At 35.5% G+C, this 13936-nt stretch overlaps 1 protein-coding gene across 14 annotated transcripts in view; it reads left to right on the forward strand.

The window, feature by feature from the left end:
• NBEA (neurobeachin) overlaps positions 1-13936 on the forward strand; it is a 664613-nt gene that overhangs the window by 182673 nt on the left and 468004 nt on the right. For all 14 annotated transcript variants that reach the window (XM_032880041.1, XM_032880043.1, XM_032880047.1 and 11 more), the window contains one exon: positions 10068-10176. In XM_032880041.1, the coding sequence (XP_032735932.1) occupies positions 10068-10176 (109 nt within the window). The remainder of the gene's footprint in view (positions 1-10067; positions 10177-13936) is intronic.

Here is a 13936-nt window from a genome sequence, read left to right on the forward strand (position 1 = left end):
CCATCCCTTGCTGGTAGCCAGCTGATGGAGGCTCCTTCTCCTAGTGGTCTTATCTTCCTATATATCGCCTTAGATTCACTTCTCCACATGTCCTACTTTCCAGACAGTTGTCACTTCTCTGTTCATAGAATTGCTGCTATTTTTTTCTTCTAGGTGTTCAGAATGGTTTGAATAACTATCTATATGAATTCTTGGGATCAGACAAAATTTGGGTCTCCTACTCTGCCATCTTGTGGAGGAAATTTTAAAAAAGGTGTTATTGTATGTTCACTGTGGAAATAAAAATTCTCAACCAAGTATATTTTTCTGATATCTTAACTTCAAACCCTGTAACTTCTGGGTGAATTCTCCATTGTTCACACTGTAAATAGATCAATTTACTCTCTATGATGTTGGCTTGTTATACATTGACCGTTGTTTAACCTAATGATTTGGTTCTTTTTGGACTGGTTGAACTAGTCAAGTTTTTCTGGCAAAACCAGTTGTCTGTTATCAAAAAGTAGTGATGTAGGTTCTGGGAGTATGAGAGTTGGAAAAAAGTTTCCTTTCCATCTATTCTCAACTCTAAGCTATTTGGCTTTCTTCAGGCGAATGTTGGCTCCTGTGTGTATCTGGAGTAGGAATAGAGATAATAAGATAACCAGTGCCAGGTTTTCTCTCCCATGGGAATGACAAGCAACTGAAGAACTATGTTAGAAGCCTAAGGAAAAGACTAAAAAGCAGCAAATCTTGAGGGATCACTTTGCTCTGAAAGTTCTCTGCCTCTTATTCTCTCTCCTCTACACCTCCCTCCCTCCTGAGTAATGTTAACATTGACTTCTATGTGGGTAACCACCAGAATGCCAAAAGTTACCTGAAATGATAGAATGATTCTTCCCTATCCTTGAACTTGTAGAAGTATGAGAATACAGGAGTGCCATGATGTTGGCCTAAAACTTACAGCAAGCTAAGTTTTGTACTACAGATTAGTATATTTAAAAGGTCTTCTGCGTTACTACACCTGCAAGGATTCTATCACGTAAAAATCACAGCAGTGAGATCTGACCTCAACTGTGTAAAAGTGAAATAAAACAACTCATTAAAGGCTAATAGCCAGAGACAGAAGATAAGAGAAACATCAAACTATGTACTCACTGAAAGAGAACTAGTGGTGCAGGCTGTGGTGGAACCATTGAATTTTATTTTTAGAAAGAGCAATTGAGATTCAAGTAGAGCACCAGAATTGATAATCTGCCTTGTTAGCTCGTGATTTATTTTCCAGTTTAACCAAATTAGTGGACTGGAAGTTCCCAAAGCATGGTCCAACAATATAAGGTGAAAGAAAAGATAAAGATATAGACAATAGGAAACAAAATGTAAATAATAAGAATTCTTGGAGGAGAAAAATAATGGGTATAACAGGATATCCTGAAACAATTTATACTACTAAAAATTTATAATACAAAAATCCTTTCAGACATATAGCTGAGCACACAAAAGTAGGTAAATTCTTATATGCCAAAGATGAAAAGCATAATAGAAGAAATAATTCTTAAGAAGCAAGATAATATTAAACCATGCAGCTTTAAAAAGTAATCAAAAATAACTTATGGAAATGAAAAGGCAGTAAGTAAAATTAACAACTCCGTGGTCATATTAAACAGATTAGATAAAACTTAAGAATTGGTGGGGTACTGAGTGGCTCATTTGGTTGGGTGCCTGACTCTTGATCTCAGGGTCATGAGTTCGGGCCCCATGTTGGGCTCCATGCCAAATGTTTAGCCTACTTTAAAAAAAAAAAAAGACTTAAGAATGGTGAGCTGGAAACTCAAAATGAAGAAATTACACAGAATGTAGCATCAAGAGTAAAGATGACAAGATAGGAGGTTAAGAGATGAAAAAAAAAAAAATGAATGAAAGTTTTCATAGAATAAAATACCCAGGAATAAGTTTAACCAGGGTGATAAAAGATCTATAAACTGAAAGCTGTAAAACATTGATGAAAAAATTAAGAAATAAGATGTTATTCTGTGAACACATATTGGAAGAATTGATATTGTTAAATGTCCATATTACCAAAAGCAATCTATAGATTCAGTGCAGCCCTTATCAAAATTCCAATGGCATCTTTTCACAGAAATACAACAAATAATCCTAAAATTTATGTGCAACCACAAAAGATCTCAAGATACCCAACGCATACCCTCTTATGAAGAAGAGGTCATGTAATGCCCAGGTCCTGGTGCTTTAGGGAATATCTCTGGTGTGTGCTACTTGCTCTCCATTGTTGTGTCTTGGCTGCTCTGTTCTTTGGGCTAGTAATCTGCAGAGGCTCTCCTCCTTGCTTGCTGTGGGCAGTGTTTGGTCTCTGGCCAGAATGTGGTGAATTTTTACTAGTTGTGCTCTGATTTGATTGCAAAATGAGACCTGACACCAACTCCACCAGAACTGAGGCTCACAGAACTCACAGGTTGGGAGATGTATTGTGGGCGGACACTTGTGCTGGTCTTCTCGGGGAGAGGCCTGCCTCACTGGGACTGGAGTGAGATTGATTGAGAAGGGCTCAAGTGTCCATCAACGGATAAATGGACAAAGAAGATGTGGTATGTATATGTACACACATACACACACGTATGTACGTATATACAATGGAATATTATTCAGCCATAAAAAAGAGTAAAATCTTGCTGTTTGCAGTGACCTAGATATAGCTAGACAGTGTTATGCTAAGCAATGTAAGTCAGTTGGAGAAAGACATATGATTTCACTCATGTGGAATTTAAGAGACAAAACAAATGAGCAAAAGGGGAAAAAGAAACTATCGCAAAGCTATAATAATCAAACAGTATGATTTTGGCTTAAAAACAGATGTAGGTTAATGGAACAGAGTAGAGAATCCAGAAATAAACCCGCATATATGTGCTCAATTTATGACAAAGGAGCTGAGAATCTACGATGGGAAAAGGACATTCTCTTCAATAAATGATTTCGGCGAAACTGGATAGCCAAAAGCAAAAGAATGAAATTGGACTCCTGTTTTACATTATACACAAAAGTCAGTTCAAAGGGATTAAAGACTTGAATGTAAGACTTGAAACTACAACACTCCTAGAAGAAAATATAGCAGTAAGCTCCTAGACATTGGTCTTAGCAATGAGTTTTTGGATTTGACACCCAAAGCAAAGCAACAAAAGCAAAAATAAATAATCAAGACTACAGCAAATTCAAAAGCTTCTGTACAGCAAAGAAAATGATCAATAAATGAAAAATCAGCCTACAGAATGAAAAAAAGTATTTTCCAGTTATGTATCTGATGAAGGGTTAATACACAGAAGATTTAAAAAATTCATGCAAATCATATGTAAATAAACAATTTGATTTAAAAATCATGGGGAGAAGATCTGAAGTTCCAAAGAAGACATACAAATGACCAATAAGTGAATGAAAAGGTGCTTAGCATCACTAATCATCAAGAAAATGCAAATCTAAACCACAGTAGATAGATATCATCTCACACCTTTCAGATGGCTATCATCAAAAATACAAGAGATAACAAATGTTGCGAAGGATATGGAACGAAAGGAACTTTTGTGTACTCTTGGTATGAATATAAATTAGTTACAGCCACTATGGAAAACAATATGGGGTGTCCTCACAAAATTAAAAATAGAACTGCCCTATGATCCAGCCATTTCTTCTGGATATCTAATCCAAAGTAAGCAAAAGCATTATCTCAAAGAGATATGTACCCCTGTGTTCATTTCAACATTATTTACAAATAGCCAAGACATGGAAATAACCTATATATATCCACATTTTCTTTACTCATTCATCTGTTGATGGACACATAGGTTGTTATGCATATATATATTAACATATATATGTAATGGAATGTTATTCAACCATAAAAGGGAGGAAATTCTGCCCTTCTCAACAACATGGGTGGATCCGGAGGGCATTACATCGAGAGAAATACGTCAGAGAAAAATAAATACTGTATGATCTCATGTATAGAAACTAGAGAAACCAATCTCATAGAAACAGAACATTGAGGTGGAAGCAGGGAATATGGGGAATGGGTGAATGTAGTCAAAAGGCACAAATTTGGAGTTATAAGACAGATAAGTTTTAGGGATATAATGTATACCATGGTGACTGTAGTTATCTATGATATATTTGAAAGTTGCTGAGAGATTAGGTCTTTGAAGTTCTCATCACAGGAAAATTTTTTTTTTAAGATTTTGTTTATTTATTTGAGAGAGAGAGAGATCACAAGTAGGCAGAGAGTCAGGCAGAGAGGGGGGGAAGCAGGCTCCCCTCCGAGCAGAGAGCCCCATGCGGGGCTCGATCCCAGGACCCTGAGATCATGACCTGAGCCGAAGGCAGAGGCTTAACCCACTGAGCCACCCAGGTGCCCCGCAGGAAAAATATTTTGTACCTGTATAGGTGAGGGATGTTATAATGGTAATCATTTTGCAATTTATACCTATATCAAATCATTATGTTGTACACCTTGAACTACTTAAACATGTATGTTAATTGTAGCTCAATAAAACTGGGGGTTGAATCAAGGTGATAGTTAGAAGAAATATACCACTCTGTGGGTGAATGTTGGTAGTTAGAGGAAACCATGAGTACCTGACATAGATGGAGTAGGGAATATATGGGAACTCTCTCTACTTTCTGCTCAATTTTGCTGTACACCTAAAACTACCCTTAAAAAAATCTATTTAAAAGAGTGTGTGTGGTGGATAAACTGAGAGGGAAATAAGAATCGGAAAAATGTTTATGTGTATGTTGGGAGCGGAGACTGTGAATGATGGTATGAGTTGGATGTGAAACTTTTCTCTATCTTTATATGTTATTATTTTTAACAATATAAAAGTGTTATTTGTTTTTAAAGCTAAATGATAAAAATTGCTAGATCAGTATTTAAGTAAAATTACATAAGCTTTAACACAAAAAAGTTGATAAGGTTAAAGAGCAGTACCATGTCAGGAAAAAAGTACAATTCACCAGGAAGAGAAGACAATTTCAAATGCATTTGTACATAATAGCATAGGGGAGGTATAGAAAGCAAAATTGACTAAATATGAAATAGAAATCAAATGGTTTAGAAATTTTAACATATTCTTTTTTTTTTAAAGAGCAATTACAAAATAACTTCACAGTATAAATTTGAACAAAAAATCCACTGGCTCGATTCATATACACATTCTTTTCAAACACACACAACACTGTAAAAATTGTCACTTGAAGCCATAAAATTGTCTAAAAACTTAAATTGTCATAAAGATGACTTCTCACACATAGTGCAATTATGTAAGAAATCAATGATAAAAATCAAGCTAAGACAATGGAAATGTACATATTTTAAATAATTCATAACAAGAAATTATTGTACACATTATGAAAAGCTTAGAATAAAAAATTTTGAAAATTTTGTACATTTACACTTCTGAGAGTTGGCCTAAGTAGTAGTGGAGGTAACTTAATAGCCATAAATATTATTGTATTGTATTTATTTATTAATTTTATTGGTTTGTTTTGTTTTTAAAGAGAAAGAGCACACACTCCAGCAAGGGGAGGAGCAGGGGAGAGGGAGGGAGACTCTCAAGTAGACCCCGCTGAGTGCAGAGTCTGATGTAGGGCTCCATCTCAAAACCTTGAGATCATGACCTGAGCTGAAATCAAGAGTTGGACACTTAACTGACTGGGCCACTGTGGCATCCCTAGCCATAAATATTTATATTAAAAAAAAAGAAAGGTTGTTTTCCCCCAGGTTTAATTTTATGCTGAAGGTAAGGATAGCTTAACATCAGAATATCCTTTAATATGATCTCTTTAGAAAACACATTAAAAAATAGCTGTATAATTATACTAATAGATACAGAAAATTTGGGTAAAATTCAGTACCCAATAAGAATTCTTGGGAAACCAGGAACAGATGATTTCTTTAACCTGATAAGGTATATCTACTGGAAAATTACCATAGTCCTATTTAGTAGTAAAATATTAGAAGCATTCCCTTTCAATAACTAATAATTAATGAAAGACTGTTCTTCCCTCTCTGTTCAAGATCACAATTGAACAATTTATTGACATTCATAGAATAGTCCACGTGAAGTTGGCAAATTGTTTTCTAGTATAAATGGATTATGTACTGGACTATAAAACATAAGATAAGTTTCAATAAATTTAAAAGAATTGAGATCAAACAAAATATTTTCTTGGACCACAACAAAATTAAATTAGGAATCAATAACAGAAAGAGAGTTGATAAATTGCTTGACATTTGGAAAATAAACAACACATTTCTAAGAACCCCCTAGGTCAAAAAAGAATCACAAAGAAAAATAGAAAATGGCTTGATTTGAATAAAACCACAGCATATGACATACAACCAGAACATGTAACAACTTCCTGAATTCCCATGCATTGTTGATAGAAATGTAAAATACTCCAGCCATGTTCCAGAAGAATTTTCAAATTTCTTAAAAAATGTAACACTTAACTGCATACCCTAGCATTTCCATGCTTGAGTATCTACTCAAGAGAAATGACACCATATGTTCACACTTGTAACTGTGCAAGGATGTTCTTAATACCATTATCCATGATAGTTCAAAACTGGAAATAATCTAAAATTCCATGATTTGGTGAATGGATGAGGTATCATATGTCCATAAAATGAAACACTAGTGCACAATTAAAAGGGAACAAACTGCTGATGCATACTATGACATTAATGAGTCCTAAAAATCATTATTATGGTAAATGAAATAGGCCTGATGTAGAAGACTACATATTAAATGATTGCATTTATATGAAATATCCAGGATACAGATTAATGATTACATTGGGGTAGTGATGGGAGTGGGGTGACCACAATTTGGACACAAGGGAACTTTTTAGGGTAATGAAAATATTCAAAACTGGAAATTGATGATGATTACATTACTCTGTAAAGTTTTCAAGAAGTCACTAAATTATAGACTTACAAAATATGAATTTTATGTTTACATTGGTGAGTGGAGCTGCTGGTAAATTGTGTTTACATTTTGATGGTGGAAGTATGAATGTACATATTTTTGGAGGTCATAAATTACAAAGTCTCATAAAATTAAATATAAAAGCTTTTAACACCCATCATTCCAGTTACAAGAATTTATTCTAAGGAAATAGTCATACGTATGCTCAAAGATTTACCTACAAGGGCAAAATTTTGTTGATGGTAGAAAAAAATTGGAAATACCATACGTGCCAACAGTAGTGAATGCATATATTATGCTGCATACTTATTATATTTAATAACTGAATATTCAAGATAGCATATATTCTTGATTTAAAGGAAAAAAGCTATTTATTACCTTATATAGAATTATTTTCATTGCATTTGATACCATCTGTATTTGTCATCTATATTTATATGCATAATAATTCATCTAGCAGAACCTAAACTGATACTTTATAATGATTTTCTCTGCGTTATGGAGTTACGGGTCTCTTTTACCTTTTTCTTTTTCCAACATATGGTCTGAGTTTGTTACAAGAAATATTTTTTGACCATCCAGAAGAAAAGCTGGTTTGTTTTGGGAAGAAGAAAATTGGAGTCTGTTTTCATTGGAATGTTCAGTAAACTAATAAATGTGTAATTTGTATGAGATTAAAAGGTTACCCTTTGTAAAAAAACAAAACAAAACAAACAAAAAAAAACTTCAGGGCGCCTGGGTGGCTCAGTGGGTTAAGCCTCTGCCTTCGGCTCGGGTCATGGGATCTCAGGGTCCTGGGATCGAGTCCCGCATCGGGCTCTCTGCTCAGCAGGGAGTCTGCTTCCCTCTCTCGCTCTCTCTCTGCCTACTTGTGATCTCTCTCTGTCAAATAAGTAAATAAAATCTTTAAAAAAAAAAAGATTACATTCTTAATCTAAGTGGACAGAAATTGCATAAAATTCAGAGGTGGACAAATAGGCCTGAAGTCTGTTTAGGTCTTAAAGTTAAGTAGGGTCAGGATATTAGTTTCTCTCATATATGCCCTATTGAACTTTTCAGAGCTGAATGCATAGGGATTCATGGGAAACAAAATCATGTGATAGCACACCACACTCTGTCCGAGATAATGGATGGCATTTTTTGCTATCTTTTGACTGCTGTGCAGCAAAATTTACTGGTAAACATCGTTTTAAAGCAAACTGCAGGAGGAAGCTGACCCATCTCTTCTCTGGTATATGCAGAGCATTTTTCAAGTCTCCCCACCCCCACCCCCACCCTGCAAGGCCTAGAATATAGCTGTTCTGTAAACATTTACACTGTGGGAGATAATCCGGAGGGCATGGATTTCTTTAGTAGCTGAAACTGTACTGGTGCAGGTAAGAGATTACTGTAAATTCCTAAGTAGGCTATTCCACATAGCCTAATTTGGGTAACTTTTACCAGCTTCATGTATCAGAGAGATATATTAAAGAATACTCTTTGGCTTTTTTTTTTTCTTTCTGGATTAGGAACAAATGAAAGTTTCAGTTCTCCTTGCCTTGGGTGTAGCTTGAATTAGAAGAGAAATAAAACCTTCCCCTCTATAATCCCATAGTATTCATTAGTCCTGGTTTATTTTTTTATGACCAGTTGACTTTTTAAATCTTACTTATTAAGTGTTTTGCAAACACAGCCACAAGACAAATGCCTAAGCTTTGGGTTTAGGTTATTTTGCTGTTTCCCTTCCTGGACTGAGGAGGAGTAGGTGAGGGGAGACAGCTGCCTTGTGTCTTTTGTTGTGCAGCATGGAGCTTGGAGACTGATCTTAGAAGAGGGGATTTCCAGGTGAGTCATATCCAGATATATGGTTGATTATTTGATTTCTGTATTAATTAAGGTAACAATGGTTGCTCTAACAGACGAACAATGAAATGTTTGTTACTTATCACACTAGTAGTTTCTTTCTTGTTCACTGAAAATCTAAATGGGTATTACTTAGCAGGCAATTTTCTTGCAAGCTGTGATTTAGAGACCCAGGCTACTGCTTCCATCTTGTGCCTCGCTGTCTTCATCATGTGGCTCCTGTGTTTCTGCCTTGGGGAAAGAGCATGGAAGACATGCATGAATGCTATTCTATTGACCAGGCCTGAAAATGGTTCATGACTTTTCTGTTCACATTCCATTGGCTAAAGCTCAGTTAAATGGTCACACCTGGCTGTAAGAGAGGCTGAAATTAATAGTACAATTTTGGACTCAGGAAGAAAGGAATAAGAATTGGTGAATACTAGGCAGCTTATGTCGTAGTTGCCAGATCTGAACAGGGAACAATAGAAAAATCAAGGTAATAAATGAAATACCTCGGGTTGAGAGCCAAGAAGATCAGATCTTGGATTCTGTGACAGTAATACAAATGAGAGGCATATAGCAATTCCCTGAACTAGAGCCAAGTGTTGCAGAAAGCCTCTAGTAGAGCCTTCTATCCTATTTATGGATTTAGTGGGGGTTGGGGGTAGGGGAGAGACAGTTAAATGAACGAATAGTAAGTAACTAAGAAAGTTTTTTGGTATTTTTTCTCTTTGTTTGGTTTTAAATCCAATGACAGGCCACAAATACAAGCAATAATGAGTCCCCTTTACTTCTATTGTATTACTTTGCTGTGTAATCCCAACATCAAACTGGAGTACTCATTTTTAGCCATAATTTTAAATTCTTAATATTAAAACTTATCACAGATTATTTTATAGACTTTATATTTAGACGGAAAGGATTTAAAAATTCTTTGGTCTCTGTTAGGGGAAACCAGTAGTTTTAACCTAATAAAAATAACTCATAAATAGTTAATAAGAAATCTGAAAATAATATCTGTCAACATTTGTATAATTTATAATTTGTATATTTTACATTTTATTTAAGAAGTGTTTAAATAGTATTTTTATAACTTTAGAAGATAGCTGTGGTATAAACTGGTTTGTTTTTGGTAGATGGAAGTTAGTAAAAATAATTACCTGTATGATTCTATATCTGCTTAATATATTGTACTTTTATCCCAAAGTCATGTGATTAGAAAATCCAATGTATTTCATAGTTTTTTGGTCTTTTTCCCCCCTTTTTCTCCAGGAGAAAAGTGGAAATTATGCATACTCATAGTCTTTTCACTCTTCTTGGAGAAAGGCTGATGTTGCATACAAACACTGTGACTGTCACCACATACAACACACTTTATGAGGTAAAATTTTTAAAAAATGTGTGATGATAATTTAAAATGTTTTTAATGGAGGGGCACCTGGGTGGCTCATTGGGTTAAACCTCTGCCTTCGGCTAAGGTCATGATCTCAGGGTCCTGGGATCAAGCCTGCATTGGGCTCTCTGCTCAGTAGGGAGCCTGCTTCCCCCTCTCTCTCTGCCTGATGCTCTGCCTACTTGTGACCTCTCTTTCAAATAAATAAATAAAATATTTGAAAAGAAAAAATAAAATGTATTTAGTGGAAAGCTTCTATGTAATTGGGATCACGTTGTTGGTTAGTTAATCAAAAAGCCAGTAACTTTTTTTTTTTTTAATGAACACATACTTACATTTAAAATTTTTATTTTAAAACATATTCATGTACATTTATTTGCCAATCTTTTTGTGTTGGTCCAAGGACTTTTCTTTGAGTGTGAGTTGGCTGATTGACTTTGTGCAGAGCTTATCTCACATGAATCACACCCATTATGTATTATATGTTCTCTCCCTTGCCGTCTGCTGATTCTTTTCATCTCTGTCTCCTTTGCAATTACCAACATTAACCTTGAGTTGATAGTGGGTTACACTGTAGGTAAAAATGATTAGTAAAAAGCACTATCTGGAAGGAAGCTATAGATCTCATCATTTCAATTCAGAAATCCTTTTCTCACCATTTCTAAGAGATGGCCATATAACTTGAGCTCAGTATTTTCTATGAAATACAGAAAGCCAAATGTTTATCATAGGTGGGGACGGTGACCTTTTCTGGTAAAGGGCCAGATCATAGATATTTTAGGCTTTGTGGTAGTCTTAGTTTGTCTGGGTTGTAACAGAATACTATACACTGGGTGGCTTATAGACAACAGAAGTTTCTATCTCACAGTTCTAGAGGCTAACAGGTCCAGTATCAAGGCAGTGGCAGATTTGGTGTCTGGTGAGGACTCACTTCATGGTTCACAAACCGTCTTTTCACTATGTCCTCAGATGGCAGAAGTGTCAGGGGAGTTCTTAGGTTTCCTAATGAGGGCTCAGTGGCCCTACATGCCTCCTAAAAGGCCCCACATCTTTTAATACCATCACACCAGAGATTAGATTTCAACAGAGGAATTTGTGGGGATACAAACTTGCAGTCTGTAGCAGCAGGCTATGTGGTGTCTGTGGAACTACTCATCTCTGCAGTTGGTTCTCAGAAGCAGCCATAGACAATATGAACCAAATGAGCATGCTGTCCAATAAAACTACACTGTATCTGTTTACAAAAACTGGCCACGGTCGCCAGTTTTTCACGGACTGTGAAAAGAACCAAGATGCCCTTCAGTAGATGAATGGATAAGGAAGATGTGGTCCATATACACTATGGAGTATTATGCCTCCATCAGAAAGGATGAATACCCAACTTTTGTAGCAACATGGACGGGACTGGAAGAGATTATGCTGAGTGAAATAAGTCAAGCAGAGAGAGTCAATTATCATGGTTTCACTTATTTGTGGAGCATAACAAATAGCATGGAGGACAAGGGGAGATGGAGAGGAGAAGGGAGTTGAGGGAAATTGGAAGGGGAGGTGAACCATGAGAGACTATGGACTCTGAAAAACAATCTGAGGGTTTTGAAGGGGCGGGGGTTGGGAGGTTGGGGGAACCAGGTGGCGGGTATTAGAGAGGGCACGGATTGCATGGAGCACTGGGTGTGGTGCAAAAACAATGAATACTGTTATGCTGAAAATAAATAAAAAATTAAAAAAACAAACCAAAAAAAACCAGATGGTATCCAGAATAATATTTTGACCCCAGATTTGCCACATTGCTTTACTTTTATTTTCATCTTTTTTCTGTTTTCTATTATCATTAGTAAATTTAAGAGTGGCTGCCTTTTAGATAAATTAAAAAACTCTTTTGGCTACTCTGATTTCTAAGCTTAATATTGTAACTTTATATCTGTTATTCCTCTGAATACATGATTTATAAACTCTTATCCTCTAGAACCCAGCTTTTGTGAGTAATAGTAGTTTTTAGTATTGCTCCAATATTTGGCCTACAGAATTGAATAGAAATGCCTACCCTATGCAAAACATCTTGATTCTGATATTATATTTCCCTAATAACAGTAACTGTTTTGAGGGTATATTTCCTGTGACAGTCACTCTGGTGTAAATACTTTATATACGTTATCTCAGATCATTACAACAACCCTCTGAAACTGGGTTGTTTTTCTTGCCTTTTTAAACAGACAAACTGAGAATCACAGGTTAAACAATTTGCTCTGTCTCACACTAGTAGATTGTCATAAAATAGGCACAGTTCATACTATAAGGCCAAAAACGACAGTGTCTACCTTCAGAGGACAACATTAAAGTCCTCTGAATCAAAACCTTGCTACAGTATCAGATTAGAGCTCTATCTGTGTTTCCATCTTGGTTTTCTTAGACAAATCCCTTGGTTAATGATTCGTATACATGTTGTTTAAATCATTTTTTGTCTACATTTTTGACCCTCTGCTTGTTTTGACCAATTAGTATCAATAGAGCAGAAGATCTTGGTAGTCGGTGCAACCTTATATTATAATAGGAATGTAACATAACAATATAATATGTCGAATTTGAAAACATTATGTACTCTTAACCTTAAGGAAAATGCCCTCTGTGTGTGTGTGTTTGTGTGTGTGTGGGTGTGTGTGTATACACACGTATTTCTATTAGTCTTCCTGAAAGTAGCTCAACAGCAAGTGCAGCAGCATTTTTACCTACCATCTATACTCATATACACTCTCTTAGTGTCCACATTTTAGTCTCTAATGATATTCTACAAAGCCAAACTGCTGCTAATTCCATGTCTTAGTTGGAGAAATCTGGTTAAGTTTGGATCTCCTGATACTGGATGTTAGATGATGCAGATGAAGGAACTGACTTACAAGGTCTCTGACCAATTTGGCAATATATACTTTTAAAGTAGAAAAATAATCATGGTTAATTGGAAAGATGGACTAAATTATGATACTCCAAAAAGAAAAATTAACATAAGTATACAAAAAATAAAAAAAGAAAGATGATTATGATATGATTGGGTAGCACTGTTGATCCCATAAAAAAGTGGAAAGTCTTCAACATAAACTTTAATACTACTAACAAACCAAATTATGTTATCAGACAGGATAGTGGATGACTAATTCTAGATCACAAAGTTAACAGACTGCACCGTTTTGGACGGTGGCCTCTGGTTGCAGAAAATTAACACTCGTGATAGGTTTGAACTTAATTCTCATTAACATAGTAAGTGAAATTTAACTATAAAAAGAATACTCAGCCTCAAAACCTGCAACCTGAATGAGTTTGATTCCCCTTTTGAGCATCAACCAGGACCTGCATCCCTGGCAAGAAGCATTTGGTTGATAATCTTCAGTTTGAAAGCTCTTTTTACTTTCATTTTCTGTCTTGGTTTGGGGAAATGACCTTAACCCCAAACAATGTGTCAAAATAAATATCACTACAACAGTAGAAAAACATAAAATCAAGTACAGAAATAATAAAAAACTATGTCAAACCTATGGTTTTTATAATGATATTTTAGAATATGAGGTTTTGCAAAGTTTTTAGAAGGCCATTAAGACAAGTTCAGTGTCACTGTGAACTTTAAAATTCTACATTTGATAATACCTATAGTAGAATAAGTGACAATTTTTTTTTTTAAAGATTTTATTTATTTATTTGACAGACCGAGATCACAAGTAGGCAGAGAGGCAGGCTGAGAGGGGGAAGCAGGCTCCCC

Source organism: Lontra canadensis, unplaced genomic scaffold (genome assembly GCF_010015895.1).
Source record: "Lontra canadensis isolate GAN:19392208 unplaced genomic scaffold, GSC_riverotter_1.0 scaffold67, whole genome shotgun sequence".
Classification (NCBI taxonomy): Eukaryota; Metazoa; Chordata; class Mammalia; order Carnivora; family Mustelidae; genus Lontra; species Lontra canadensis.